The following is a 27,441-nucleotide window of genomic DNA, read 5'->3' as shown; positions in this document are numbered from 1 at the left end:
GTGCCAATATTAGGGATCTAGGTGGCGAGACGTGCCACTGCACAGGGTGTGGGAATATAGGGATATAGGTAGACAGACTATTCATCACTGTGGGGGGGGAGAGAGTGATAATAGGGGTGCTGAGGTGGGGCTGGGTGGAGGTGATTCTCCGGGTCAGTCTGGAGGTCATTCTCCACCACCTCCTGCGACACCGTTACTCCGAGAAGAGCGGGTAGCGCGCTGAGTAGCGGCTCTGTTGAGCGCCACTTGTGCCGCGGTATGCGCTGAGTATTGCGTATCAGTCGAGGGATACGAGGCTGCCCAGTTGAAGCTCTGCTTGAGCGCATCGACATCTGCCCCATGCACGGCGTGGAGTCCGTGTGGCTCGCCGGCTGTGATTGTGGGGAGCTCCCAGAGGAGGTGAAACATGTCGACGAGACGCTTGCGACACATTCTCCCAGCCAGTCGTCGTCGGGTCTAGTCCCCGTGTTCCTTTGAGCTTTTTTTTCTTCTCGGCGAAGGGAATATTCCGGGAAAAGGTTCCGAGAGCGTGAGCAGCGACGCATCGCACGACTGCACGACTGCCAGCCGCGCGCACATGGCGCCGGAGAAGCGCTCCACGCTATTCTCCTTCGCGGCCGGTGGCGCGGCCGGCGCGCTGGACACGTGCATTACTATGCCGCTCGACACAGTCAAGACGCAGATGCAGATCAACCGGCACGCCTCGGTCGTGTCCTGCGTCCGGACGATCCTGCGGCACGACGGCGCGGCGGGCCTGTACTATGGGTTCGGTCCCTTCCTGCTGCAGGCGTCGGGCAAGGCTGCGGTGCGCTTCTGCATGTTCGACGTCCTCGTCAAGGCCGTCGACGCCGCGGGAATAGACCGCACGCAGCGGCCGGCAGTGTGGTCGGGCGTCTGCGGGCTCGGCGCCGGGCTGGCGGAGGCTCTTCTATGGACGGCGCCGACCGAGCGGGTCAAGGTGCTCAAGCAGGCGCGGGCGGGGCGGGGCGCCACCGACGTTGCACCCTCGGCCCTCTCGCTGCTGCGCGAGCAGGGCGTGGCGGGCCTATATGTGGGAGCGGGCGCGACGGCGGCGCGCCAGGCCACCTCGGTGGCGATGCGCTTCTTCTTCCTGGACAGCGTCAAGGGGAGCCTGTGCGGCGGGCTGGGGTACGAGAAGCGCTCCGCCCCCTCCTGGGTCACATTCATCTCTGGCGGCGTCGGCGGCTTCCTCTCCGCCGTCCTAAACAACCCGATTGACGTGGTGCGCTCCCGAGACAGCTCGGATACACCTCCTAGACGCCTCCTTCCCGTCCCCGCTACGCGCCCATCACACGCACGCACGCACGCACGCACGCACGCACGCACGCACGCACGCACGCATACTCACCCATGCGCACCTTGCACTTCGAATGCAGCTGACCTCACCCTCCCCTCCCCTGACCATGTACCCCACCACCCTCCCCGCAGGTCAAGTCGCGCATCCAGTCGGGCAACGGCGGGGTGGGGATGCTCGGCGCGATGCGCGAAGTTGTGGCGGAGAGAGGGCTCTCTGCGCTCGGCGCGGGGCTGCAGGCGCGCGCGGCGCGCCTCTTTATGAGCCAGGCGATCCAGTTCTCGGTCGTCGAGAAGCTCCTCGCGCTTGGCCGCCCGAGCAGGGCCGTCGAGGAGAAGCCGAGAGTGCGGCTCGCAAAGGTCGCCACCAGCGCCGTGTCCTGAGGCGGCTGCGGGGGGATCAATCGTCGGCCCGAGAGCCGGGGGATCAAATCGGTGGACCGCCCTCATGATCATCGTCTGTGTTGTTGCCCGCCGGCGTCAATCAAGAGCCCACTCCCCTATCTATTGTGGGTCGATTGATTGCAGATTCGGCGGGTCTCTCGCTCGTGTCGCGTCGTGTGAGATTATAAGCTCACAGTTCTCTCGCGTGTATGACATAAGTGTGTGTGCCTCTTTTAGCTGTGTTCGGTGAGGGGTGTTAGAGTGTTTAACTGTAAGAGGGGGGCTGTGAGCGGCTGACTCGAACGTTTTCCCTTCCACAGAGGCCCCTGTCAGCGGCCCTGTTCCTACAAGTGCACCTACGCTCGTGCGCGACGAGTCCCCCGACAACCGGGACGAGCGAGTGTGCGGGGACGAGCTCTGGGTGACGTCTGACTCTGAGATGCGGGGCCTGCCCGCTGCCGGTGCGCCGCCGTTTGCGCTACCGCTCCACACGTTTGACGCGCGGGTCGGTGTGTGAATGGAAACGTCGGCCATCACCTGCCCCGTGCCGCTGCTGCATCTGCCGAGAGGCGCACCACGTCTGACGGCGCTCCCTCTGGCTCTGCCGGCGGCCCTCCCTGTGGCTCTGCGTGGTTGGAGGCCACTATGGTGGCCACCGCTGCTGCGGCAGCCTGCAGTGTGTCGTCGCTGGCCTTTTCTGATATCTCAGCGAGGTGAGCTTGATGCCGCTCCTTGAGTCGAGCAGGGAACTTTGCGGCCAGGGCAGCCACCTTGATGTCGTTCGAGCGGTGCTCTGGCTGCTCCGTCAGTCGGTCCTTCTTTCGGACCTTTTCAAACTCTTTCCGCTCCCTCCTCTTCCCTCGCCGTTCTGTGACGGCACGGAACTGTGCGCTCAGAACCGCCTCAAACTGCTCGTGGTTGCGCAGGCTCGGCCGGAACGTGGTCCTTGGGCTCGCACTCAACGCCGACGGTGAAGACACCAACGCCTCCTCCTCCGCGACCACCTCCGCCTCATCCTTTTCTCTCTCTCCCTCGGTGACGAACGGGTACGTCGGCACTCGGACGAGATAGCTCTTGTCACGGGGGTCCTGGGGAGCGGACACGCACAGCTGAGCGATCATCTCGTGCGTTGGCATTGGCAGTGTGCAGGGGCGGGTTGGCATTGCATGGCCACAGAGACGGGAAGGGCAAAGCCGCTGGGAAGTCGCACCTTTGAGCAGCAGGTAACAACCTGATGCATGATGGACTCTGCTTGTGCGGCCAGGCGCTGCCATAGAGTAGGCGAAGGCTTCCACTTTTTGCGGGCCGCAGGCGATTCAGAGGGTGAGTTAAAGGTTGGAACACTGCCGGGGCTCTTCAACTGCGGCGACATCGGCGAAGACGCCGAAGCGTCCGCGAACACCGAGCCGGCACTAATCGCCATGGATGCCCCTAAGCTCATCGTTCCTCGAGGAGCGGCGTGCCTCGTCAGGGTGCGGACCGTCGTCCGTCCCGCTCAATGTTACCGAAAGTTGCATCGATGCGCTTGGGCCAGCATGCCAGCGAGGACGAACCGGTGGGCGCTGCCTCGCGTGCGGCCTGCGGCTCCAGCAGTCTGCGCACCAAACGTCTCCTCGGCCAGCGCAGGCGGCGTCGTTGCCGAGCTCAACCGCCGCTTCGCCGCTGGCGGCGCAACGAGCGACCTCGCCCGTGCCGGCGTTCTCGTCTCTGTATTCAACAGCTCGGCGTGGAGCGCGGGAGTCTACGAGGAGGAGGCGTGGCTACTTCCTCGCAGGGAACAGCTGGCCCACTGGTCGGCTTCTGTCCTCAATCCTGCCCACCGAGCACTGTGGAGCATCGTTGGTCACACCAAGCTCGGCCTTGTCCTCCACCCGAGGTACGCCCGGCTCGAGTGCGCCTTCCCGGCGGATGGGCGCGCCCTCCTGCACCTCAGCACCTGCGGCTGCATTTGCTGCTGCCCGTGCCTGCCGCGCAACGCTTCGCCTTGCGCAGCACGTGGCGGTCTGCTCGGGGAGGGCGGCGGCGGCCGATGCTCCCGCGCGGCCCGCCCGGGTGTTGAGCCGCGTCGAAAGCCGCCACCGCGACATCAGCAGCCCGCTGAAGGGGGTGTCCGCTGTCCGTCGACATCGCTTCAGTCCGCGCTGCAAGGTGGTCGGGTTGACCATCACAATGAGGTGATCCTAGACTTCCGCGCCTACGAGCAGCAGCTGCCCCACTCGGTGCAAGCGATCTTCTATGCACGCGTGGGTGGGGAGAGCAGCCCTCAGCAGCTGGTAGACAAGCTCGCCGCGATCAGAGCGGTACACCGCCACTTCCTTCGAGCTCACAACGCAACGGCAAACGAGATTCCTCTCGTCGAGATCGACCCAACGCTGACGCGGCGCAGAGGCTGCTTTGCGTGGCTCGACGCGATCTCGTAGATGGGAACACGCGCTCCAGCGTTCAGCGAACAAATAGAGGTTCTTATGCGTGTACCTCAATCCTGAACCGTGTTTGTTGTGACCCCCCCCTCAATGAACAGCAACGATTTTCCTTTATCGCCTTTGGCAATGCCAGCGCAAACTTCGTGACGGGCGGAGGCCCAGCACCGGCTTCAGGAGCCTGCCACATGAGCCTCGCTGCGCTTCTCGCGATCGGCGTGGTGGCAGATGTGAACCTCCAGTGCTCCGCGCCGCCAGTCAACAAGGAAGTGGGGCAGTGGGATCCAAAAACAAAAACGATCATCGGCAAGGGCAGCTTCTTGGATTGGGTCGAGCCCATCGAGGGCAAGTTTGAAGGATCGGTGATACATTCCAAGACTGACCTCATCTGCATAGACAGCACTTGCCGCTCCGTGTACGAGGCTTCCTGGAGCAGCAACTACGAGAGCCTCACTGAACAGCTATTTACCTTCAAGATCCCGGCGGGCTCCTACTCTGGCGACATGATGAAGTGCTTCTGCGACAACCCTGCTCCCAGCATTCAAGTGACCAAGACCGGCCGTTTCAGCCTGTACGGGATGGACGGCGATCCCTCAGGTATCAAGGCCGCGTGTGCTTCTCCGGACTGCGTGAAGGTGATGAACTCGGTAATCATGAACTCGGGCGAGGTCATCGCGAGCCTGTGTGCTGCGGTCGGGTGTGACCTCGACAAACCACCAGAGACGCGCGACAAGTTGATCGAGCTGCAGACGCAGTGCAAGTGTGACCTTGCCGTCACAGGCTACAACTATTTCTACGGTCGCGACTGCACGCTGGACCAAACGTGTGACAAGTGGTGCGCGCAAAAGTCCTGCGAAGACTACCTCGACGGGCTAATTGAGGCTGGTGCCAAAGGCCTCGTTTCGTGCACAGACCTGCTAGTGCCGCCACCGCCCCCAGCTCTTGCGCCGCCGCCGCCAACGCTTGCCCCGCCGCCACCAAAGTTTGGATTTGGCCCCCCGGTGTGGCCCCCAACGAACTGGGGGGCCATCTGCGCTGTTTGGAGCTGGGGGATGATCTTTGGTCTTGCCGGGGGCTTCTCTTACGTCACGTGGCGCTACTTTGACCAGGACAAGAAGAGAGTGGCAGCATTGCCCTGGCCGAGCGACTCGAGACTCGGCGTCCCCTTCCTCATCGCCTCGGACACCGGCGACATTTGTCTTGATCCCAAAACAAGCACTGTCCCGAGCAAGTGCGCCGTTTACTGTCCGTCGTGACGCAAGCGCGTCGCCGACATGGCGTTGGACGGTTTTGAGAGAGAGAATTTTGAAGACCAACAAGAAATCACGACTTTCACGGTGATTTGGGCTCGGCAGCTTCTTGTTACTTCTTCGGTTTTTGTGGGATAAGGATGATAGGCAGGCTGCAGATCCAGCGGCCGGCTCAGGGCCATAAACAAATAAATAAAAGGGACCCAAACGAGGGGTGGGAGAAGGACAGGTCCCCCCACCTGCGCACGAGCAGGATCTTGTAAGGACGATCAGAGAAGAGATTTTAGGAAAGGATCAGGGTACAGGGACACAGGGGAACGCGATCGGGAGCGAGGAGCCACCGCTGGCGAGGTACTTCCAGCCTGCTGTGGGAACAGCTCTACGCTGCTCGCCAAGGCTCGCCCCAGCATCTCGGGGTCGTGCGATTTCTTGCTGTGCTAACGCTGGGCGACGCTAGGGTATGGCAGCCGAGAGCTCTGCTCTTGTGGCAAAGCGGCAGCGCACCGACGCCAGCGGAGCCCTCGTCCCCGCGGCGGGCACCGCGGCTGCCGGCGGCACGCTCGTCGCCGGGCCGCAGCGCACCTCCGACCTGCTCGCGCCGATCCTGCTGCTGGCCGGCCACGGCGCGGCGGTGCACACGGTGAAGTTCAGCCCGGGGGGCGAGCTGCTGCTGTCGGGCTCGCACGACAAGACGCTGCTGCTGTGGGAGACCTTTGGCGAGTGCAAGAACGTGCTCACGCTCAAGGGCCACGCAAATGCGGTCGTGGAGGCGTGCCTCGCCCGTCGCCATCCCTCGCCACGCTAGCCCGCCGCCCCCCGATCCCGCCGCTGCTGCCGCCCCACCGCCAGCAAGCCTACCTCCGTCGCCGCCCTCGCCGCCGCCTCCTGTCCTCATCGCCGCCCCGCCGCCACATCCGCCTCTGTCTCCACCACCGCCACCCGGCGACCGGCCTTGCCATCGCCGCCGCCGCCCCCCCTTCAACCCCCCCCTCCCCTCCCCCTCTCACCACTCCTCCGCCGCCCCCGGCGACCCGCGCAGCCCAGCGCTGTATGCAACCCTCGCCCGCCCAACCTCGCCGCCCTCGCCGCCGCCGCCGCCGCCGCTGCCTGCCACCGCCGCCGCCACCGCCGCCGCCCCACGCCCCACGCCCCGTTCGTCCCGCCGCCGCAGGTCCACTGGCTGGGGGCGGAGAACGCGGTCTCCGCGTCGGCCGACAAGCTCGTCGCGTTGTGGGATGTGAAGACGGGAGGCCGCATCCGCATGTACAAGGGGCACACCTCGTTTGTCAACTCGTGCGCAATATAGAGCCCCCTTCCTCCCCTCGCCCTCCTCCTCCCCCCGCACCCCTCTCCTCCCCCCGCACCCCTCTCCTCCCCACCCCCACCCCCACCCCCACTCCTACTCCTACTCCTACTCCTACTCCCACCCGCCTCCCACCCGCCTCCCTCAGCTGCTGCCCCGCCGCCGACGCGCCGCTCATCGTCTCGGGCGGAGACGACTCGGTGGCGGAGACCAACCCGCCCGCCGCCCGCCTGCCTGCCGCCTCCCCTCGCCTCCCCGCCCGCCGCCCTTCTGCCGCCGCCGCCGCCGCCGCCCGCCCACCCACCAATCGCACCCCCTGCTGCCGGCAGCCCTGCCCCCCCCTCCCCCCTACTGGCCGCCTCCCCCTCCCCCGGTGACATGTTGTGCATGTGCGCAGGTGGCGCGGGTGTGGGACACGCGCGTCCGCACCTGCCAGAGCGTGATCGACCACCCGCTGCCCGTGACGGCCGTCTCTACCTCCGCCGACGGCAAGGAGGTCTACACGGGCTGCGTCGACGGCGCGCCGTCTAGACGCGGAAGCGCGGGACCGCTCGGCTGGGAGACTGCCTGCGGAGCACTCTCGCTTCTCTTCCCGCGGTGCGCCGACTGCACTGCCCCGGGGCCTTCTCGCCCACTGTCTTCCGAACGTCTTGCCGCAGGCTGCGTGCGCGTGTACGACTTGCGCAAGAGCGACGGAGAGCCGAAGCTCAAACTGCGGGGGCACGACGACATCGTGACGGGCAACCGCCCCTCCCACCCGCCTCCAGCGGTACCCGCGGCTGTCCATGGCGCGCGGCCTGGACATGTCCCGGACGCGTCCCTTAGGCATCGCGCTCTCGCCCGACGGGCAGCGGCTGCTGAGCAACGCTATGGACAACACACTCCGCTGCTGGGACGTGCGATGCCGCCGCGAGATGCCGCCGCGATGCCGCCGCGATGCCGCCGCGATGCAGTGTACACTGCAGCCGAGAGACAGCCACACTGCAGCCGAGAGACAGCCACACTGCAGCCGAGAGACAGCCACACTGCAGCCGAGAGACAGCCACACTGCAGCCGGGGGAGACAGGCGACGTGCTGCGCCCCCGGGGGACCCTCCCCCCCTTCCCCGAGGGTGTGCGCAAGCCCCCCCCCCCCCCTCGGGCGGCAGGTCCGCCCCTTTTGCGAGGGCGGCCGCTGCGAGAAGCTCTTCCTCGGTGCGCAGCACAACTACGAGAAGGGGCTGCTCAAGTGCGCGTGGTCGGCGCGCGGGCCGTAGATGCAGACGACTCGACGCCACTCCAGCAGCCATTCCAGCAGCCATTCCAGCAGCCCGGGGCTCCAGACGCAGGTCCTGGACGCGGAAGTGTAGACTTGGGGCGGAGCATACACTGCGAGGGAAGGCCGCCGGCGCGACGCGGACCGCACGCTGTAGGCGGACGGGGCGCGCGTGGCGTGTGGCTCGGCGGACCACTTCGTGTACGTGTGGGACGCGGCGACCAAGCGGATCAAGTACAAGCTTCCCGGCCACACCGGGTCCATCAACGAGGTACACACGCACACACACACACACACACGCACGCACGCACGCACGCACGCGCGCACACACACACATGCACACACACACACACACACACATGCACGCACACACACACACACTCACACCGCTCATCCCCAGCCACCCGCCACAGGTCGCCTTCCACCCCACCCAGCCCATCCTCGCCTCGTGCGCAAACGACAAGCACGTCTACCTCGGCGAGATCCGCCCCTAGGGCGTAGTCGGCGAGGGAGAGGTCGCGCCGAGACTCCGGCTGCGGCCTGCACGTAGAGCCGTAGCGCATGCGGTTGGGCGGCTGGGTTAGAAAAATACCGAGTCGCGCCGGTTATTCTCGGCGGTAACCGAGCGCAGCCGTTCATATTTCTCTGTTTCAGCTTTTTTACTACACATTGTGTTGTACTGAAATATACGACTTGTAAGAAAGGCTTTTCGACAGAGAGCGGTCTGAGGTGCCCCGCGGACCCGCGCGCCGCCGCGCGGGGGTCAGCGAGCTGCCTCTCGCGCGTCGCGGGGAAGGGATCCCCCGCGCGCCCCAAAATGGCAAAACCATGAGCTACTTTTGGCGAGCACGTGCACCCGGGGGTACGTACGGAGCACGCTCCGAACGTGCCGTCCGCTTCTTCTTGGGTGGCTCGGCGGGAGCGGGCACAGCGGCGGCAAGAGCGGCGGCTGCTGAAGCGGTGGCGGCGGGGGCGGCGGCAGGAGCGGCGGCAAGAGCGGCGGTGGCTGGAGCGGCGGCGGCAGCGGCGGCGTTGGAAAGCGTGTCGGCGGCAGGAGCGGCGGTATCAACAGGTGCCGTGGCGGACGGCGCCGCGGCGGGGAGCTCCACGTCGGCAGCCGGTGCTGACGCCTGAGAGCTGGCAGCCTTGGCGGTGGCAGCCTTAGCGGTGCCGGCAGAGGGGCCCGCCACCTCGGCCTTGCCGCAGCCGCCGCCTCCGTCACCCCTGCCTTCGCCGCCGCCTCCGCTCTCGCCGCCCCCGCTCTCGCCGCCTCCGCTCTCGCCGCCACCGGTCAGCTTGAGACTCGTGGCCTGGCCCTTGAGCCACGCGTCGCACGCGGCGGTGTCGTCCCCGAAGCCGAGGGCGGCGGCGGCGAGCCGGAGCGGGAGGGTCGGGAGCGCGGAGGGCGCCGGCGACTTGAAGGCGGCGCAGAGGACGCGCAGCGAGCGCGCGCGCCTGGAGGTGAGCGGAGGTGGGCACACAGAGAGCTGAGGGCGGGAGTACGGTCCCGTGCAATACTCGGAGCACCGCGGGACTGCCAAGGCTCGGCGTGAGCACGTGTATGCTCGGGCGCCAGCTGGAGCGCGTGGATGTGAACTCGGCATCTAGGGCCGCGCGCTGCTGCTCCACCAGAGGCGCGACTAGCGCGTCGCCGCGGTTGTGCATGCGGCCAGCCTCGCGGAAAAACGCGGCCGCGTCGCCGCGCTGGAGGGCGGTGACCACTGCGATCGCCTGGGCGACGGGCGGCGCCGCCAGCTCCGGCGGCGCGAGGCCAAGGGCGACGGTGCGGAGCTCGTCGGGCAGCGAGGGGGCCTGCGTGAAGCAAGGTGCGAGAGGTAAGAGATGGGAGGTTGCGGCGGAGCTTGTGCGGGGCAGCGAAGCCGCCCGCGATGCGGCGCAGTGGAGAATCCGGTACGCTGCGAACTCTGCGGCGTGCTCCGACAGCCCCGCCGCGTGCAGAGGGACCAGCTGCGCCTGGCACTGCGCAAACTCGCCCTCGTCGCCTGAGGAGGACATGTCCACGGGACGCGTCACGGACGGGTCGTGGACAGCAGCCTGCAAGCGTCGCCCTCTCTCACCGGCGGCGAGCGCGAGGCGCGCGTGGTACCTGCAGCAGTAATTGGTTATTGAACCTGTTATGCAATATTATCCAGAGTGGTACTCGTACACGTTACTGACTATCATGGATTCTGTTATGCATCGTTCATCTAGGCGCGAGCGCTCGTACACGGCGAGGGCGAAGCGCGCGCGTGGCCCGTCCTCGGGCGAGACGCCGACGCCGCCCTCTGCGCGCTGCGCCGCGGGGAGCGACGAGAGGTGTTGCACCGTCAGGTCCTGCCGGATCGCCTATCAGAGAAAGAGAACAGATCGCGCACAAGAAGCAAGCAGCGTCGGTCCTGCGCGGGTCGCCTTGAGCTGCTCGCACGCGTACGCGTAGTCGCACGCCTCCGCCTCCCACCGCCGCCGCACGAGCTCGAAGGCGTCGTTGAGCACCGGCAGCGGCCGCACCTGCGGGAGAAGGTTCCGAGAAGGTTCCGGCAAGGCTCCACCCCCTCCGTGAGGGCGAGCGCCGGAGGACATTGGGGGAGGTGCGGCAGGCTGCGTCTCTGCTCGAGGACGGGAGAGATGCTGGAGATACCGCGGAGACATGGTGTGTCGGCGGGCCGCGCGCCTCGTCCGCCCGCGGCAGCGCAGTGAGCCGCAGGTAGCTCTTCTCCAGCGCCGTCGACTGCCCCTCCACCGCGCCAGCCACCACCGCGCCAAGCTCGAGCGCCGACGCCCCCTGCCGCAGCTCGGCCTTTGCGCCCTTGCCCGCCTCGGACGCGAACCGCGCCGCGCGACCGCTCCTCGCCTTGAGCTCGGCGGCGTCCTACAGGAAGGGTCCGAGAAGGTTCGCAGAAGGTTCCGAGGAGGCCTCCCCGCCTTTGAGCGCGGCGGCGTCCTCGACGAAGCTGAAGCCGCCGGCGGGGGGGGCGGAGCGGGGAGACGCGCCGCCGCCGCCGCCCTTGCCGTCGCCGCCCTTGCCGTCGGCAAAGAAGTGTTTCCAGCCGTCCCCCAGGAGGACCTGCACCTCTGCGCGCGCGTGCCGCACCTGCGCCTCCGTCCCCATCAGCGAGACGAGCCTACTCGCGGGCGACCTCGGGGTGATCTCGGGCGTACCTCGCTCGCCTCTCGAGCCCCTCAGCGAGACGAGCCGCGAGTCGTCGGCCCAGCCGGGCGGCGCGCCCTCCTTGTCGAGCACGAAGATGTGCGCACTTGTGCGCGCGCACAGCTCGCGGTATGTGGCTCCAGCCGAGCCGATGAGCCGACCGAGCACCTGGCGCGAGATCAGCCGAGATGAGAAGAGATCAGCCTCCGCCGAGATGGAGCCGAGGTGGAGCCGAGATGGAGCCGAGCACCTTGCGCGGCACGCGCAAGTCGAGCCTCGCGCAGCCAGAGGCCGCCAGGTCCGCCATCCGCCCCCCCGCCAACTTTGCGCCCTGGGACCAGTCCGGGAAGCCGGCGACGAGCTGACCTTCGGCCAGACCGCCGTCCCCCGCGCCGCCGCCGCCGCCGCCGCCGCCGCCGGCGAGCTGAGCTGCCGCCGCCGCCGCGGTGTTGTTCGCGTACCATCCCGCAGCGCTCGCCGGCTCCGCCCGCAGGTAGGCGTTGACGTCGCTCAGCCGCGAGCCGGGCGGTCGGGCGATGTTCGGGTCGACGCCGAGCGGGCGCAGCTCGGCCGCCAGTCGGTCGGCGGTCGCAAAGTCCCTCCGGCGCTTGGCCACCGCCCAGTCGTCGAGCATCCGGTCGATCGCCTCGGTCGTCGGGTACGCCTCGCCGAGCTGCTGCTGCACGACGGCGGCGGTGGCGGCGACTGCGGCTGTCGCGGCGGCGGCGGCGGCGGCGGCGGCGGACGAGAGCGGCGGCGGCGGCGGCGGCGGCGGCGGCGGCGGCGGCGGCGGCAGCGGCGGCGGCATTCCTGTCGTGGAGGCGACGGCCGCGGCGGCGAGAGCGGAGGCGACGGATCCCGGCAGCGCCGAAGCAGCAGCTCCCGCGCCGCCCGCCGCGCCATTGCGCCCCGCGCCACTTGTAAGGTAGGCGACGACGCTCGCGGGCGGCGGCGGGCGGCGCGGGTCGATGTACCCTCCGGTGACCTTCTCGCAGGCGCGTCGTGTGAAGAGCGCCTCCGCACGAGCTCGGTGCGGTGCGCGATCTGGCGACCCGCTTCCCGCCATCTCTCGGCGCATCTCGGCGCATCTCGGCGCATCTCGGCTAATCTCGACCTCTCTGGCGACCCGCTTCCCTCCCCGCTCGTGGTCGACGGCGGGCGTGTAGCAGACGCGTGCCCCCTCGAGCATCGCAGTGCCGTCGAGCAGGTTCTCGGCGTGGCAGTACACGTCCCCCCCGCCCGAGTCGGGGAGGATGAACCCGTACCTGCAGACCGCACGGGGCGGACCTTGGAGAGGCAGTGGACCGGACGCGTCTGCGGGCCGCGTGTGTGTGGCCGCCCGCCACCCCGTGTCGCCGCGCCCGCCCCCGGGTCGCCGCGTGTCCGCCACCGCCTCTCCGCCACCGCCTCTCCGCCACCGCCTCTCCGCCTGGCCGTGCGTGCGATGCGGGGCCGAGGCTGTGTCGTCTGTTGGAAGGGAGTGCCGTCTGTATGAGGCCGCACCCCTTGTCCAGAACAAAGATCTTGACGGTGCCCATCTCCTTGCCCGCGGCAGGCAGCTGAAGCGGGAAGCTGTGCCCGCGCCCGACCTTGGTCAAGCCTGCCCCCGGCGACGCAGTGCAAAGAGCGGTCTGCCCTGAGAGAGCTGCGGCGGTGGAGGCCGCGGGCGCGGCGTCGGCGCCGTCGCTAGAGGAGCTCCGGTCGCGCTTTCCTCGCGTCGCCTTCCTGCGTCTTCCTCTCTCCTCCCTGCCTCTCTCCTCCCCGCCTCTCTCCTCCCCGCCGTCGCTGCCGTCACTCTCGCTGTCGGCGGACCGCCGCGGCCGCCTCCGCTCCTTTTTTCGCCGCCTATTCACAGCTGCCTCTTTGTGCACGGCTTCTGCTTCACCGCCGCCTCCGCTCCTCTTCTCCGCCGCCTCCGCTCGTCGCCGCTCGAGCTGTCGTCGCGCGCCCGCCTGTGCCGCTTGCCCTCCTTGCCCTCCCTACCCTCCCTGCCCTCCCTACCCTCCCTGCTGCGCTCCTTGCGCCCCTTGCGCCCCTTGCGCTCCTCCTCCGCCTCGTTTCCGCTCGAGCTGTCCCGCCGACGCCGACGCTCCCGCCGCTCCGCCTTGGCCGCCTTCTTCGCCGCCTTTTCGCGCCGCCTCTCGTCGTCGCCGCCGCCGCTGGCCTCTGCGCGGGCTTTGGCGACCGCAGCCAGCACCGCGGGCGGCGGCGCGCCCGGCGGCGGCGGAGGTGGGAAGGGCGGCGGCGGCGGCGGCGGCGGCGGCGGCGGCGGAGGAGGAGGAGGAGCCATCCCTCCCCAGCCGGGAGGCAGGCCGGGCGGAGGCGGAGGCGCGAGCGAGCCCGGGGCACCCGGCGGCGAGAGGAGGCCCGCGGCGGCGCCCGGGAGAAGCGGCTGCCCCGACCTCGTCCACGGCGTCGCCATGTCGGCCGCCGCCGACTGCCCGATTCGCAGACCCACCTGCGCCGCTGCGAGCGCCGCGAGGCCGGCGGCGGCGCCGTGCGCCGCCATGCCCTGGATGTTGTGGCCGGCCTGCATCGCGGCGTTGCGCTGGAGGCCCGTGCGCTTGTCGCGCAGCTCCTCCTCGCCGTGCGCGAAATGGCACTTCTCGGCGAATGGGCACTGCCCGCTCGCCTGAAAGTTTGTGCACAGCCGCGTCTTGAAGAGCATCGCGCCGTCCGGCTGCATGAGCCCTTTGCTGCCCGGCGCAAAGCTCGCTTTCGGCGCAGCGTCGGCCTCGTACGGCGTCTGGGTCACGATGGTGTGGGGCGCCACCTCCATCTCCTCGCCCATCTGCTGCGGCGCCTTGCACTTTTTACAGACGACGTCAAAGTCAGCCTTGAGGTTGACGGTGCCGCAGAGGGTGCAGGTCCAGGCGGCTGCGCCACCACCCTGCTTGCGGTCGAAGCTGATGAAGCCGGGCTGGCTCTTCCAGCCGTACATCACTGGCGTAGCACGCGCTCTCGCGCTGCAGCCGGACAACCAGACAGGGGCTGCGCCGACCCGACCCGACAGGTAGCACGCGCCTAGAGCTCGGACGCTGCAACCCACCTCTCGCGACGAGGGATCGACGAGGGACCAAAAGAATTTTGGCGTCATCGCGCTCAAGCTCTCATTCAGGGCGCACACGAGTGGGTGTGCGAACAACTTCGAAAGACGGTGAGGCCGGGATCGCACACGGCAGGGGTGGCGGGACGGCTGTGGAGCGAAGTGGCTGTAGCCAGCCTGAAACATCGATGGGACAATAAGATGAGATTGCCCGACGAGAACGGGGGGAAGGACAGGCGGGCGACATTTGACGACGTCGGGGATCACAATGTGACGACCAAAACGATCTTGGGGGCCAGGGTGAGACAACAGGTCGGGGTGCCACATGGGGCACACCACAGGCGTATTCTAGAGGGGGAAAAGAAGCGGGGAATGAGGGGCCCCGCCACGAGAAGCGCGTTCTGGGGATGCAGAGCGTGCAAGGCGGCTAGGGATGAGGCCACAAAAGAGGCGCGCGAGGCAAGGAGGAGACGCGGAGAACTGAGAGACTGGGACGACTGGAAACAAGAAGACAGTGAGCCACCACAGGCGTCGTTGGCGCACATACTGAGCGGCAGCTGCGCTGGAAATAAGGAAGAGGCGCGTCACTTCATGCGGAAGCTAGACAAACACACGGCGAGGGCGACAGCAATAGTCGAACGGGCGGCGCCGGACTCAAAAGACACCGCTACATTCCTGAGACGCGCGAGGGCAGCCTCCTTAAAGGCAATGGGGTCTAGATTCGGAGCGCTCGCCGAAGGGGAGTACGACAAAATAGCGCCCGTGATTGCCTGCACGCTGCCCGCACTCACGGACACCATAACCGAAAGAAAGAGAGGGGAGCTCGCGGGAGAGGTGACGAGTGAACTACAGGTAGTGGGGAAGGCAGCCTCGATTGCCATACAGACATGGGTGCGAAACAACGACAAGACCAAGACACGGGCAGAGGAACGAGAGAAGAATATAGAGTGGATAAAGCGCCTGTTCACGGCATGGAGGGTAAGCCACGCCGAACGCAAGGAAGCCGGGGAAGACGACCCCGAGGAGGACGAAACAAAAGTGGAAATCCCGCCGTCAGCTGTCACAATATACCCGAAGGGAACCCCAGTGCCAACACCGACCGTTGAGGTACAAGTGCTCGAAACGAGAGTGGACCTGAGCAACGACATGACAGGGCGGGATATGCTCGCAGTGGGAGTCAGAAATGTGGTCCTTGCGCGATGAATGCTCGATAAACTCGAGGGACCAAAATACGCGGACAGGAGAGCGGAGTTACGCAGAAAGGCGAGAGAAGCAGCGAGAGCAAGAGATCGGCAGACGACAGCGGCGTCTCAGAACGAGGCCGAGGAGAGCGATGAGTCAGGGGAAGAGACAGCAGGAGAGAGAACGACGAGAGTGAGAAGAATGCGAGGTGGCATGAAGGTCGCTGCAAGAATTGGTGAGAAACTGCGGAGAGAGATAGGAAGTGGTAGACGCCCGAGGGTAGGCGACGGCTAACACCACACTTCTCCCCTAAAATCCCTGTGTGGTGGCGGCGTACCGTCCTCCCATCCCTCCCTTGGGTTGTCTGTTTTCTTTCTTTCTTTTTTTTCTCATTCAGGGGGCGACCGCGAGGTGGCACGAAGGTTGCAGCGAGAATCGGAGAGAGACTGCGAAGGGAGATAGGAAGAGGCGGACGCCCAAGGGTGGGCGACGGCTAGCGCACCACACCCCTCTCCTTAAAATCCCTGTCGCCTGTGTGGTGGCGGCGTGCCGTCCTCCCATCCCTCCCTTGGGTTGTCCGTTTTCTTTCTTTCTTTTTCAAGCTCTCATTCGCCCTCCCACCTACTGCCCTAGCTACTACTGTCTACTGGCTTGACGCCAGGAAGGCGTAGCTCGAGTGTTCGCTGGTCCTTGGTGGTTGGGATCGTTGACGCGGTTGTGTGTGCAGTGTTGTGCTGTCAGATACTGGCCACTCGCGGAATGATTCAACACCTTCATCTTGACGCTGCCTGCCACTGTTCGCAAGACAGTCCAATTTCATGCACCTCCCTGCGCAGCGACCAGCGTGCCGACTCCAGAGCCCACTCACATCTCGAGCTTGAACCCTTCCCGCCCGCTCACCGCATCCTGAATCGCTTTCTTCCCCTCATCGCCCAAATTGTTGCCGCGGAGATCGACGCTTTTCAGCACCTCGTTGTCGCGCAGCGCCTCCGCGATCGCAGCAGCACCCTGTTCGCGGATCTGGTCGGCGCCGAGGTCAAGGTGGGTGAGCACCCCGTTGACGCGCAGAGCGGATGCCAGCGCCATGGCGCCCTCGTCGCCGATGCTGTTGTCGAAGAGGTACAGGTCGGTCAGCACCGCGTTGCCCGCAATCAACGACGCGATCACGATGGCCGAGGCGGGTCCGAGATACTCGCTCGAGAGGTCGAGGGACTCGACCGGGTCGGTGCCGCGCAGCTTCGGCAGGTCGAGCTCGTGGCCGTCGAGCTTCAGCTTGGTCAGCACCGTGTTGCCCTTGAGGGCGTCGGCGATCGCGGCGGCGCCGGTGGGGCCGATCTCGTTCCAGGAGATGTTTAGCTTGTTCAGCACCCCGTTGACGCGAAGAGCGGAGGCCAGCGCAGTGGCGCCCTCGTCGCCGACGTTGTTGCCCATGAGCTCGAGGTTGGTCAGCACCTCGTTGACGCGAAGAGCGGCTGCTAGCGCCTTCGCACCCTCGTCGCGGATGTTGTTGTTCCTGGTAATGAGGTGGGTCAGCACCTCGTTGACCTCGAGGGCCTTGGCGATCGCAAGTACGCCCGACTGCACTGCATCGATCAGCTTCAGGTCGCCGTCGGAGTCCACGCCCTTGCTCACGATCATCTCGCGCCCCTCGTAGATCACCTTATCCCCGACCTCCTTGGACTCACCCTCGACCTCGCTCGCCTTGATGTAGTCGGTCTCGCCGCCGAGATTGTTGTCCGACAGGTTCACCTCGGTCAGCACCGCGTTGACGCGCAGAGCGGAGGCCAGCACCTTGGCGCCCTCGTCGCCGATGTTGTTGCAGCTGAGGTTGAGCGTTTTCAGCACCGGGTCGACCTTGAGGGCGTCGGTGATCGGTTTCGCAAGTACGCTTGTCATGTCAACCAACAACAGCTCGCCACTGGCCATAATGTAGCCGGTCTCACCGTCGATGTTGTTGCTGGGGACAAATTGAGGTTGGTCAGCACCTCGTTGCGCTCGAGCCCGTATGTTATCGCAGCTCCGCCTCGGCCGCCGATTTTGGCCGCCGCATCCCGCCACTTCTCGTTTGTCCTTTTCACGGCGTTTGCCACCAGCGGGGTGGCGAAGTCCTTCAAGCGGCTGCCGCATCGTTTGAGGGCGACCGCGGAAGCGAGGTCAGACTCGGCCAGCACCTTCACGATCACTCCAAACAGCGAGTCCTTGCTTCCGTCATCTAGGTCCACGAGCATCATCACCCGCCACCACCAAGCCCAGTAGCGCGCGCTGCGCCGCGCCCGCGTAGACCGGAGGCTCCGCGAACAAAGAAAGATTTTTTACCTGCGGTGCGAGCCAAAGACAATGCGAGAATCGGCGAGAGACTGCGAAGAGAGATAGGAAGAGGCGGACGCCCAAGGGTGGGCGACGGCTAGCGCATCACACACCTCTCCTTAAAATCCCTGTGTGGTGGCGGCGTGCCGTCCTCCCATCCCTCCCTTGGGTTGTCTGTTTTCTTTCTTTCTTTTTAAAGACAATTCTTAAAATCCCTGTGTGGTGGCGTGCCGTCCTCCCATCCCTCCCTTGGGTTCTTTCTTTCTTTACTGGTGACAAAAGAATTTTGCCGTGCTAGTGTCGGACAAACATTAAAATCCCTGTGTGGTGGCGGCGTGCCGTCCTCCCATCCCTCCCTTGGGTTGTCTTGGAGCACTTGGAGTGCAGTTATTAGCCTCACATCCAGGGCCGGGGAGCTAATGTCTGTTTTCTTTCTTTTTTCCATCACACTCCCTCGCACGCAAAGTCCAAAGACCACCCATTGGGCGTGGCTCGACCACGAAGGCGTAGCTCGTCCGAGCCATCGTTGCGCAGGTCCCTGTCAAAATGGAGTTGTGTGCTGTGTCAGATATTGGCCACGGGGGTCATGATTAGTAAGCTTGATCTCTTGCACACAGAGTGACGAACATGTTCGAGCTCCCATTCGCCCTCCCACACACACCCACTGCCTGGCTTGTGCAAGATGGTGTAGCTCGAGTGATCGTTGCAACGACCTGGCCGGAATTCCGTTGTGTGCTGTCAGATACTGGCCACTCGCGGATGATTCTCAAGCTTGATCTTGTACATCTAGATTCTTCACCGCGCCGCACGCCACCTCAGCAAGAATGAGCGTGTGTGAATGTTCCATCTTCATTAATGTTCCGTGGGTGAATCTTGACAGGATACGCTGCACAAGTTGCAAAATAAGATCCAATGCCATACTCCCCGCCTCTGCAGTGGCGAACCCCTCGCTATTCGTCGTCAGACCCGTGCCCAGGATCTTGGTCAGATCCTTGATCCCATATGGAAGAGCAGTTCGACATTAGGGTCTCCTGAGTTCTCCCCCGCAGCCACGTCTCTTCTTGCGACGTACGCTTGCCAGAGCTTTCGATTGGCAAAGCGCTGCAGCCCAACTAGGCAGGTACCCGGCAGGGATGATTGAATCGCCGCAATTTTCTTTACTGGCCGCGATTCAATATCCACATCGTCGGATACGAAGCTGTACTGCGATGACGTCACTGGAGATAAATAAATAAGTAACCCACTGGCGCAAGGGATGACGATTGACGTCACTGGCGCCAGGGATGAGATTTTTCCAAATAAATCTGTAAATAAAACGGGCACGCCAAACGAGGGGTGGGGGAAGGACAAGGTCCCCACCTGCACGAGCAGGATCTTGTAAGGACGATCAGGGACACAGGGGAACGGGAGCGGGGAGCGCAGGGGACTACTCGAGCCGCGCGCGTTTCTTGTATCAGAGCTTGCGCGCAAAGCTGCGGCACCTCAACTCAATGAGCGCGGAGGAGCTCCTCCTCAGCAACACCGCTCTCCTGAGCGAGGAGACGGGCGGCGGGCGGCTCGACGTGTCGTGGCAGGTCGTCCAGTACGTGCCGCTGACGTCGACAGGCCGCGTGCAGTCGGTGGCGCTCGCCGACTGCGTCGGTGCCTCCGCCGAGCGCAGCGAGCTGGTGCTGCATTGCGTGACGCTGCACGGCGGCGGCTGCCTCGGCTCTCCGCACCGCGAGCCCTCTCAGGCCAGGATGCCCTGCCGCGACGGCGGCCAGGCCGAGCGGTGGGCAGCAGCGGTGTGGAATATCATGCACGGCGTGGCTCCTGACGCGCCGCCGCCGCGTCAGAAGCGGTGGCTGGTGCTGATCAACCCGGTGTCGGGCCCTGGCCACGCGCGGCGCGTCTACGCCCGCTGCCGCCCCCTATTCGAGGCGCACCGCGTCGCGCTGACCGAGGTGGTGACGACGCACGCGGGGCACGTGAGGGAGATCGCTGCGCAGATCGAGCCGGCCGAGGTGGACGCCGTGGTGTGCGTGGGCGGGGACGGGGTGGTGCACGAGCTGGTCAACGGCCTCTTCGCGCGGGAGGACGCCGACGCCGCCGTCTCCGCCCTCTCGATCGGCGTGCTGCCCGGCGGCTCTGCAAACTCGCTGTGCGTCTCGCTGCTCAAGGCAAACAATGAGAAGAGTGATAGTCGTCGTAGCAAGGGTGGTGCTGTTGGTGAGGATGACGACTCTGTGCCTCGCCGCTCAAGGCGGCGGGAGAGCCGACCGGGCCGGTTGCGGCGGCGCGCCTCCTCTGCTGTGGCGGCCGGCAGCGGCTCGACGTGATGCTGCCATCAGTCATTCGTACCTCGGCCACCTCTCGGCTGGTGCATTCAATAGACAGCGGCTCGACGTGATGCGCGTCTCGCAGCCGGCGGAGGGGCGCCTCCTCCACGGCTTCCTCTCGATGGAGTGGGCCTTCGCCGCGGACCTCGACCTCGGTTTGGAGCACCTCCGCTGGCTGGGCTCACCTGTCAGCTATCCATTGGGCGTAATTATGAATTAGGCTCGAAGCACCTCCGCTTGCTGGGCGAGGAGGAACCCTTTTAGGAACCTTCTAAGAACCTTCTAGGCTCGGAGCACCTCCGCTGGATGGGCGAGACTCGCTTCGACGTGTGGGCCCTCTGGCGGACGCTCGCTCGTCCCACACCTCTGCCTGCATGCGCTCACGCCCCCCTCTCTTCCCACACAGGCCCTCTGGCTGATGCTCGCGCAGCGGCAGTACGCGGGCGGGCTGCGCTTCAAGCCGAAGGGCAGCGAGGCGTGGCGCACGCTCGAGGCGCCATTCTTCTCCGTGTGGGCGTGCAACACGCGCTGGCCCACGACCTCCACGCAGCTGAACTGGGCTCACCTGGGCTTAGTCAAGGACTCAGTAGGCTGAATCATTCATTAGGCTCACGACCTCCGCGCAGCTCGCGCCGCGCGCGCTTTTCGACGACGGCGAGACTCGCCGAGACTCGCTGAGACTCGAGATTTGCCGAGATTTGCCGAGATTCGCCCCGCGCGCCTCTCCCACGACGGCGGCGGCCGCGTCGATCTGCTCGCGGGACACGGCGCCCTCTGAACAGGCTGCGTCGACTTGCTCGTCATCCGACGCGTCGGCCGCTGCGAGGCACTGAGCACGTTCGTCGACCTCACGTCGGGCAAGCATGCCGAGGCCCCCTTCCTCGAGTACGTCAAGGCGACCGAGATCGAGCTCGACCCGCAGCCGCGCACCGCCGAGCAGCCGGGCATGCTCGCCATCGACGGCGAGCTCGTGCCGTACGCGAGCACGCACATCTCGGTGCTGCCCGGCAAGCTCCACGTCCTCGGCGCCGTCAAGGGCGGGGGCGGCGACGCATGCGAGTGAGAGTGTGGGGTGGGCGGGCGCCGTGCGCGGTGGCCGGTGCGCGGCCTGCGGGGCGGGCGTCGAAACTCGAATGCCGCACCTTTTGATAAACTATCTCTTCTCGAGAGAGCGAAAGAGAGACGCTCGGAGTTGTAACACAACAAGGCCCTTGTTTGTAGATATAGACTCCTGACCCTCTCTCACTTCAGCGGAGAGAGTACTCCATCGGTTCGGATTGAGTTTGCGAGCAGGTGCGAGATGCACCGCACCAATCCATACAGCGGTCCACTGTCAGCACGCCCACCCCCTCCCCCTGTCCCCTCATGCCGTGCACAGCCGGGCAGCATTCTAAAAGGAAGGTACGTCGCTCACGGGCGTGCTCGCTTCCCGCGCCGCCGGCGTGCTCGGGGCAGGAGCGAGGAGTCGGTCGCCCAGCTCTGCCATCAACGCGGCCCCGTCGCCAGACTGCGGCGCCTATTGGAAGCGCGACGGCTCAGGGAAGGCTCATGGCCCCGTCGCCGAGCGGTGGCGCTGCGGCCTCCGACGCTGTGAGCGCGTCGAACTCTGCCAGCTCCTGTGCGGCGCGGGGGCGGGGTGAGGCAGGATCAGCCTAGAGGCGCCGGGTGGGGAGGAGGGAGGAGGAGGGGGTTCAGCGGTGCCCCCGGGGCTGCATGGCGCGCCGCGTCGAGGTCAGCCACCCACGACTCGCGAGTCACCCCGCCCGTCGCGGGCGTGGCGGCGGTGTGCTCGCCCCCAATCAGGTCGCCCTCGGCAGGACCTGCGGTCCGCAGGCGCTGCGGTGAGAAAATAGCGTGTCGGTATCACCCCCCTCGCTGCTCGCGCAACCTGACGGCAACGCCGCGAGGCCTCGGGCAAAGGCGTCGCTTGGCAGGTCGCCAGCCTAAGACGTCGACTAGCGTGAGACGAGACGGCGAGCCGCAAGGCGAGCGCGCGGGCGCGGCATAGCCAACTGCGAAATACAATGGTCGGTGGCGATGGGCACGCGCCTCCGATTCGACATCAGAGCCGCCCTCTGAAGATGCTGTGAACCGAGGCTCGACCACCATGTCCGACTGCAGCAGCTCGTCTTCCTCATCCTCCTCGTCCGGCGCGAGCATGTACCGCTGAGCCTGCCGCGTCGGCCGGTTGCTCGCACGCCACCTAAGCAGCGTGCCGGTGCAGACACAGCAGAGGGCGCTCCCGCCAAAGCAGGTGAGTGACATACTCTGCAGCCGACGAATAGCAGCTCGGAGAGCGTTCGCGAACAGCGAGTGGACGCCTCTCCCGTGGAGGCTTTCCGAGTGAGTGGACGCCTCCCCACAGCGTCGGCCGAGGAGAAAAAAAACAAAATTTAGGTTTATTCACGAAGGTTGGTAGACGCCCGAGGGTGGGCGACGGCTAGCACCACACTCCTCTCCTTAAAATCCCTGTGTGGTGGCGGCGTGCCGTCCTCCCATCCCTCCCTTGGGTTGTGTGTTTTCTTTCTTTCTTTTTTCACGAAGGTTGGGGCCCGCAAGGGAGAAGAATGTGGAAACTATGTTCGTAAAAGGAGCCATGTTCACAGAAAAAGAAAACAAGCAGCTACAAGGAGGCGCGCCCTGGGCTGCATGTTCTTCGTGGCAGGAGCAACTGGCAATGTTGGCTCGCAAGTTGTGCGGAAGCTGTCCGAGTCAGGTGTCGGCGTGAAGGCCCAGACACGCTCGAGCACGGGCGGTAAAGTTGCCGAGCTCCAGAGGTTGCCAGGCGTGGAGATAGTGGCGTGCGACCTCATGGACAAGGCGGGCCTGGCGGAAGCCTTGCAGGGCGTGAAGGCCGTCTTCCTTGTCTGTGGCAACGCCAAGGAGCAGGCCCAGATGGAGATCAACGTCATTGATGCGGCTGTTGCTGCGGGATGCACGTACCTCGTTGAGAATGGCACACACGCGGGCTACACAAACAAGGACTCGCCCGTTGAGTTCGGCCGACACCACTGGGAAATCGAGGAGCACTTGGCAAAGAGCGCTGGCGCCATGAAGTGGACGGTGCTGCATGCCAACTGGTTCATGTCGAACCACCTTGGCGACATTTTCGGTACTTTGCCAAATGGTGCCATCGTGTACCCGCTCAAGCCCGAGGACAAGGCTCAACTTGTTGACCCGCGCGACGTTGGCGACATTGCAGCGCAGATGCTCCTCGACAGCGACCCATCCAAATATCACGGCCTCCACCTCATGATCAGTGGGCCCGATGTATTGACCTGGTCGCAGATCGCGGCGCTATACACGGAGGAGCTCGGTCGTCCGATCGAGATGGCGACCTGCTCGGAGCCCGAGTGGGTCGCTGCTGCCATTAAGGGCAGCGGCTTTGAGCACTGGCTGGCTGAGGCTGCTGCGCACAACTTCAAAGTCATCCGGGATGGCGGCTTCTTGCACACGACCTCTCCGCAGTTACTCGCATTGGCGCCGCCACGGCGCACGATGAAGGAGTGGATTGCGGAATGGGCACCGCGCTCGCCCCCGCCGCCAGCCGCTCAGTAAGAAACTTCACGAGCTCTGTTTGAGCGCCCCAGCTCTAAGTATTTCTTATGGTTGTCTTACGGCTCTATCTACTATCAAAATCCTGATGTAATTATTTTGGGATTGGGGTTTGGGCGCCTGCTTGCTTCCCCACCCCTCCGTGCTCTGAAAGTCGCGAGAGGAGCACTGCCGCAACAATACTGGGTGGGTCATTGGCGATTGGGTGGTGAACCTTCTTTTCTAGACGGCTAGGATTGAGAGCAGCCTCGCTCTCAATCCCGCTAGAAGTCGAAGGATTGTGAGCAGCACTCCTCGCAATCGTAGCATCTCTGTACGATTGCTAGCACCCACGCTCGCAATCCTACATCTTCTAGGACTAAGAGCAGCTCCGCTCCCAAGGTGACTGGTGACGCCTATGACTACTACCAGTGCGCTCGCAATCCGAGCAAAGTCTAGGATTGCGAGCAGCTTTGCTCACAATCCGAGCAACATGCCTCCGATTGCGAGCAGTAGCGCTCGCAATCCTAGAACTTTCGCCGATTGCGAGCGACACCGCCCACAGTCCTACGACTTCTAGGATTGCGATCGGGTCCCCTCGCAATCGGTGCGATCACTGTTTGGATTGTGAGGAGACCCTCCCGGCGCGCTCACTCACAAGCGCTCGCGGCTGGAGCGATTGGGAGCGCCCTCTGTGCGCGTGCTAGCAATCCTTGGATCTTGGGTACGATTGTGAGCGCCGCCGCTCATAGTCCTACAAGATGTAGGATTTGCGAGCGCTACTGCTCGCAATCGGAGGCATGTTGCTCGGATTGCGAGCAGTGCTGCTCGCAATCCTAGACTTTGCTCGGATTGCGAGCGCGCTGGTAGTAGTCGTAGGCGTCACCAGTCACCTTGGGAGCGGAGCTGCTCTTAGTCCTAGAAGATGTAGGATTGCGAGCGTGGGTGCTAGCAATCGTACAGAGATGCTACGATTGCGAGGAGTGCTGCTCACAATCCTTCGACTTCTAGGATTGAGAGCGAGGCTGCTCTCAATCCAAGCCGTCTAGAAAAGAAGGTTCAGCGTCATTGGTCAGGGCCAATAGCAACTGACGTCCCCTGCGTTGTGACGACGCGATCCGCTCGACTCGACCGTGCAATGTGCGACAACGGGGCTGACAAGCTCGATCTCGCGCTGCAGGGTGGCGGCTCAGCGGCCGTGCCCATCACTGAGGGCTTTCTGCGAGGCCTGAAGGCGCTCGGCGTGCTGGGAGAAATCATCGGAGATGGTTGGAATTTCCGGTGCGCAGTTTGCGGTTGCAGCCCTCGGCTACTCCGAACGCCCTCTCGAGTCGCTTCTCTCGATGAGCCGCCTACCAGCAGACCCAAACGCCGTGCCTGAGTACGAGGGCATAGCCGAGGGTGGCACGCTGTCGCTCGATGATGTGGTGGAGGGTTCGATGGTCGAGGCATTCACAACCGGCTTCGACGGCGTCGGTGTGGGGTGCTGCACATCCTCGCTCCACTCCATCATGGAGTGCTGTCCGTGCTTCAAGACGTCGATTTCCAGCGCCTGGCCGGTCGCAATCGATTTCATGCTCATCAAGCTCGGCATCGAGCCAGAAAAGTTCACCAAATTCACAGCCTCAAATCGCCTGGCGATGGAGGAGACCATCGCGAAAACGACTCGAGCGACGGGCCGCAAACTCACCGAGAACGATTTCATCGTGGTCAACGAGGGCGTCCCGAAGCCGGTCTTCTGTCTCAGACTGGCAGCACCAGAGGCAAACAACGGCGAGTATCTGTGGTTGTGGGCGAAGAGCCGCTGGAACGCTTATAAGACGCTGAATCAAGACAACCGGGACTGGGCGAGCCTGTTCCCGTTCGATTGGGTGTTTGCGATCGACGAGTTCAAACTCGAGGCCGTCACGATGGCACGAGACGAAGTTGGAGGCGCTTTGCCCGTGCCGTTTACTGCGCGCGCCGACGCCATTTCCCACGGCTACAGCGGCACCGTCAAGGCGAGCGGCAAGGCGGCCAGTTCCGCAAACTGCTGCAGCAGGACGATCCACAAGCTGACTTGCGGTCGCTGCGGGAGCGGCGCACACACCGGCGGGTGGGACGAGATGCGCTTCTCGCCGCACTCGACCCCAGTCACGGAGTTTGGAGGCGACGAGGGGATGCGATTGATGGACGTGGTAGCTGTGGGCACGGATGCGCTGGGCGTGCGAACGGACGACAGCTACCTGAAGGGGAAAGACGGGCCCGGCGGGCACTTTGGCGTGGTGCAGGCGGGGGACACGAACGGCCTCCCCGGGTGGCCGACGGACCCTGACTACACGGAGCCAGACGCCCCCTTCTTCGACGCCTGGACGCAGGGTAACAGCGGCCGGGGCGGTTGCTGCGCGCTGATCTCGGACGCGGTCTCCTTCTTCACGACAAACACCGCGTCGCACCCCACCAGGCGCATCCTCGACATCAAGCCAGGCAAGGGCGAGCCGCCAGTTTGCTGCCTCATGGATGACGGTGGCTACGGAGACTTCCACGGGCTCGCCACCGCCGTCGCTGGCGGCGCGCAAAAGGTGATCGTGGCCGCCTTCTCCAACTTTCCCCGGGCGGAGGGCGATCCCGAAGACATGTACGTCTACACCAAGACGTCTGCACCAATGGAGCTGAATTCGCGCAACAACGCGCTGGGGGTGATCCCCTCCTACTTTGGTCTGATCGGGCTCGAGCCCCACTTCATCTCGACGCAAAACGTGATCTTCGCCGATGGCCACGCGCAGATGGGCGAGCTGTACCGCCAGTTCGACGCGTGCCTTGAGAAGGGAGAACCGCTGGTCGCGGTCCTCGAAGGCCTCGAGACTGTCGACAACCCATTCTTTGGCGTCGAAGCCGGCAGAAAGGTGGACGTCCTCTTCTACCTCCGCGACAATGCGCTGCCCAATCAGTGGACCTCAAAGGTGCCCCTCGACCATCCGCTCGTGGCCGAGGGCTTCCCCTCGCTCACGACCTTCACGCCCCTCAACTACCCCCCGCCCCTGGCCAACATGGTGGCGGACCTCGTCGCATGGGAGGTGACGTCCAGCAAAGCGAAGTTCGACGCCCTTCTGGCCAATTGATGCGCGTGCGGGTGTAAGGGCGCCCGGTCCCCGACGAACGGTCGAAGCTCTGTCCACTGCTTCTCTAGTTGGCGGTAGCGAGCGTGTATGTGTGGCTGCCCTACCGGCGTAAATACAGCATCGAGCATGGTCGCCTCGAGGCTCTGGCAATGGTGCCCTTGTGGCCCTTGCGCGCTCCCTGTGCCTGACCTCTGTGGGACTGACACTGTGGCTCAACGCGGCCACTCGGTGGCACTCGCCCGCGCCGGGCGCCTCCTCGCCTCGACAATATTTTTCTCGGCTGCTCGAGGATGTCGGGGCTGCCAAATCACATATTCAATACGGCTGACTCACAGTTCCTCTCTTACGTGACCACCCAACCCCCACCGCCGCTCTGGGCCCGGCTCACCGGCGTGCCCCCTCTCTTGGCTCTCGCGCGCTGAAAAGCACTCAACCGGGGGGATGCAGTTCAGCGGGCTCGAACCGCCATGTCGCCAGAGAGGCTCGTCGCCGGCACCTGCGCCGTGCGCTGCTGCGTCTCCACTTGCCGCGAACGCTCCGTCTTGAACGCGAGCTTGGTCTCCTTCTTCTCAGCGCGCCGCGCCGCCTTGTCCGCCTTGGGGGGGGGGGGGGGGGGAATAAACACCGCGGCCATGGTAGCAACCCCCAGTGGGTCAATGTGTGTTTGGGGGGAAAAAGGGGGGGGGGGGGAACCGGGGGCCACAACGGGGGGCAACACCGTGAAACGGCACCCCTCCTGGGAAAATGTTTCCAACCGCCCTTAATGTGGGAAAAGGCGGAGGGGGAAAAGGGGAACCCCCCCCCTTGGGGGGCCGCCTTTGGGGCCCCCCTTTTGTTCCCCCCCCCTCTCCCCGGGGGGGGCCCCCCCCCCCAAAATTTT

At 65.0% G+C, this 27,441-nt stretch overlaps 9 protein-coding genes across 9 annotated transcripts in view; 4 read left to right on the top strand and 5 right to left on the bottom strand.

The window, feature by feature from the left end:
* Positions 1–577: 577 nt before the first annotated feature.
* On the top strand, positions 578–1,698 carry EMIHUDRAFT_207393 (hypothetical protein; the record flags this gene model as incomplete). The annotated part of the gene is made up of 3 exons (XM_005774603.1): positions 578–958; positions 1,034–1,243; positions 1,450–1,698. The coding sequence occupies 3 exons, from the start codon at positions 578–580 to the stop codon at positions 1,696–1,698; spliced, it is 840 nt and encodes a 279-aa protein (XP_005774660.1).
* A 643-nt stretch (positions 1,699–2,341) lies between these two features.
* On the bottom strand, positions 2,342–3,535 carry EMIHUDRAFT_207392 (hypothetical protein; the record flags this gene model as incomplete). Its single annotated transcript, XM_005774602.1, has 6 exons — positions 2,342–2,369; positions 2,449–2,786; positions 2,930–3,110; positions 3,179–3,276; positions 3,348–3,405; positions 3,519–3,535. The coding sequence occupies 6 exons, from the start codon at positions 3,533–3,535 to the stop codon at positions 2,342–2,344; spliced, it is 720 nt and encodes a 239-aa protein (XP_005774659.1).
* A 2,293-nt stretch (positions 3,536–5,828) lies between these two features.
* Positions 5,829–8,419, top strand: EMIHUDRAFT_65105 (hypothetical protein; the record flags this gene model as incomplete). Its single annotated transcript, XM_005774601.1, has 9 exons — positions 5,829–6,131; positions 6,540–6,661; positions 6,820–6,871; positions 7,069–7,182; positions 7,439–7,567; positions 7,819–7,922; position 8,015; positions 8,083–8,196; positions 8,339–8,419. The coding sequence occupies 9 exons, from the start codon at positions 5,829–5,831 to the stop codon at positions 8,417–8,419; spliced, it is 1,020 nt and encodes a 339-aa protein (XP_005774658.1).
* A 181-nt stretch (positions 8,420–8,600) lies between these two features.
* EMIHUDRAFT_463684 (hypothetical protein) lies at positions 8,601–14,014 on the bottom strand (the record flags this gene model as incomplete). The annotated part of the gene is made up of 12 exons (XM_005774600.1): positions 8,601–9,380; positions 9,544–9,737; positions 9,810–9,928; positions 10,004–10,032; positions 10,147–10,271; positions 10,395–10,433; positions 10,564–10,794; positions 10,990–11,047; positions 11,412–12,058; positions 12,200–12,338; positions 12,577–12,673; positions 13,075–14,014. The coding sequence occupies 12 exons, from the start codon at positions 14,012–14,014 to the stop codon at positions 8,759–8,761; spliced, it is 3,240 nt and encodes a 1,079-aa protein (XP_005774657.1). The 3' UTR covers positions 8,601–8,758.
* A 2,151-nt stretch (positions 14,015–16,165) lies between these two features.
* Positions 16,166–17,197, bottom strand: EMIHUDRAFT_65157 (hypothetical protein; the record flags this gene model as incomplete). The annotated part of the gene is made up of 3 exons (XM_005774599.1): positions 16,166–16,537; positions 16,586–16,879; positions 16,934–17,197. The coding sequence occupies 3 exons, from the start codon at positions 17,195–17,197 to the stop codon at positions 16,166–16,168; spliced, it is 930 nt and encodes a 309-aa protein (XP_005774656.1).
* Positions 17,198–19,098: 1,901 nt separating this feature from the next.
* On the top strand, positions 19,099–20,989 carry EMIHUDRAFT_207387 (hypothetical protein; the record flags this gene model as incomplete). The annotated part of the gene is made up of 4 exons (XM_005774598.1): positions 19,099–19,833; positions 20,012–20,113; positions 20,333–20,512; positions 20,753–20,989. The coding sequence occupies 4 exons, from the start codon at positions 19,099–19,101 to the stop codon at positions 20,987–20,989; spliced, it is 1,254 nt and encodes a 417-aa protein (XP_005774655.1).
* A 129-nt stretch (positions 20,990–21,118) lies between these two features.
* Positions 21,119–22,191, bottom strand: EMIHUDRAFT_450724 (hypothetical protein; the record flags this gene model as incomplete). The annotated part of the gene is made up of 5 exons (XM_005774597.1): positions 21,119–21,442; positions 21,507–21,542; positions 21,649–21,746; positions 21,815–21,869; positions 22,033–22,191. 5 exons carry the CDS (start codon positions 22,189–22,191, stop codon positions 21,317–21,319), a joined length of 474 nt encoding a protein of 157 aa, XP_005774654.1. The 3' UTR covers positions 21,119–21,316.
* Positions 22,192–22,556: 365 nt separating this feature from the next.
* Positions 22,557–23,580, top strand: EMIHUDRAFT_435603 (hypothetical protein). The gene has a single exon (XM_005774596.1). It carries the CDS (start codon positions 22,576–22,578, stop codon positions 23,482–23,484), a length of 909 nt encoding a protein of 302 aa, XP_005774653.1. The 5' UTR covers positions 22,557–22,575; the 3' UTR covers positions 23,485–23,580.
* A 3,429-nt stretch (positions 23,581–27,009) lies between these two features.
* Positions 27,010–27,441, bottom strand: part of EMIHUDRAFT_101380 (hypothetical protein) — a gene marked incomplete at both ends in the record, with an annotated part of 4,393 nt that continues 3,961 nt past the window's right edge. The window contains one exon of the mRNA XM_005774595.1: positions 27,010–27,156. Coding sequence (XP_005774652.1) covers positions 27,010–27,156 — 147 coding nt within the window. The remainder of the gene's footprint in view (positions 27,157–27,441) is intronic.

This window comes from Emiliania huxleyi (assembly GCF_000372725.1).
Source record: "Emiliania huxleyi CCMP1516 unplaced genomic scaffold EMIHUscaffold_31, whole genome shotgun sequence".
Classification (NCBI taxonomy): domain Eukaryota; phylum Haptophyta; order Isochrysidales; family Noelaerhabdaceae; genus Emiliania; species Emiliania huxleyi.
This window is presented reverse-complemented; position numbering and strand designations above follow the sequence as displayed.

Coding starts and splice junctions, on each gene's coding strand:
- EMIHUDRAFT_435603 (XM_005774596.1), top strand. CDS start 22,576: ATGTTCTTCGTGGCAGGAGCAACTGGCAATGTTGGCTCGCAAGTTGTG.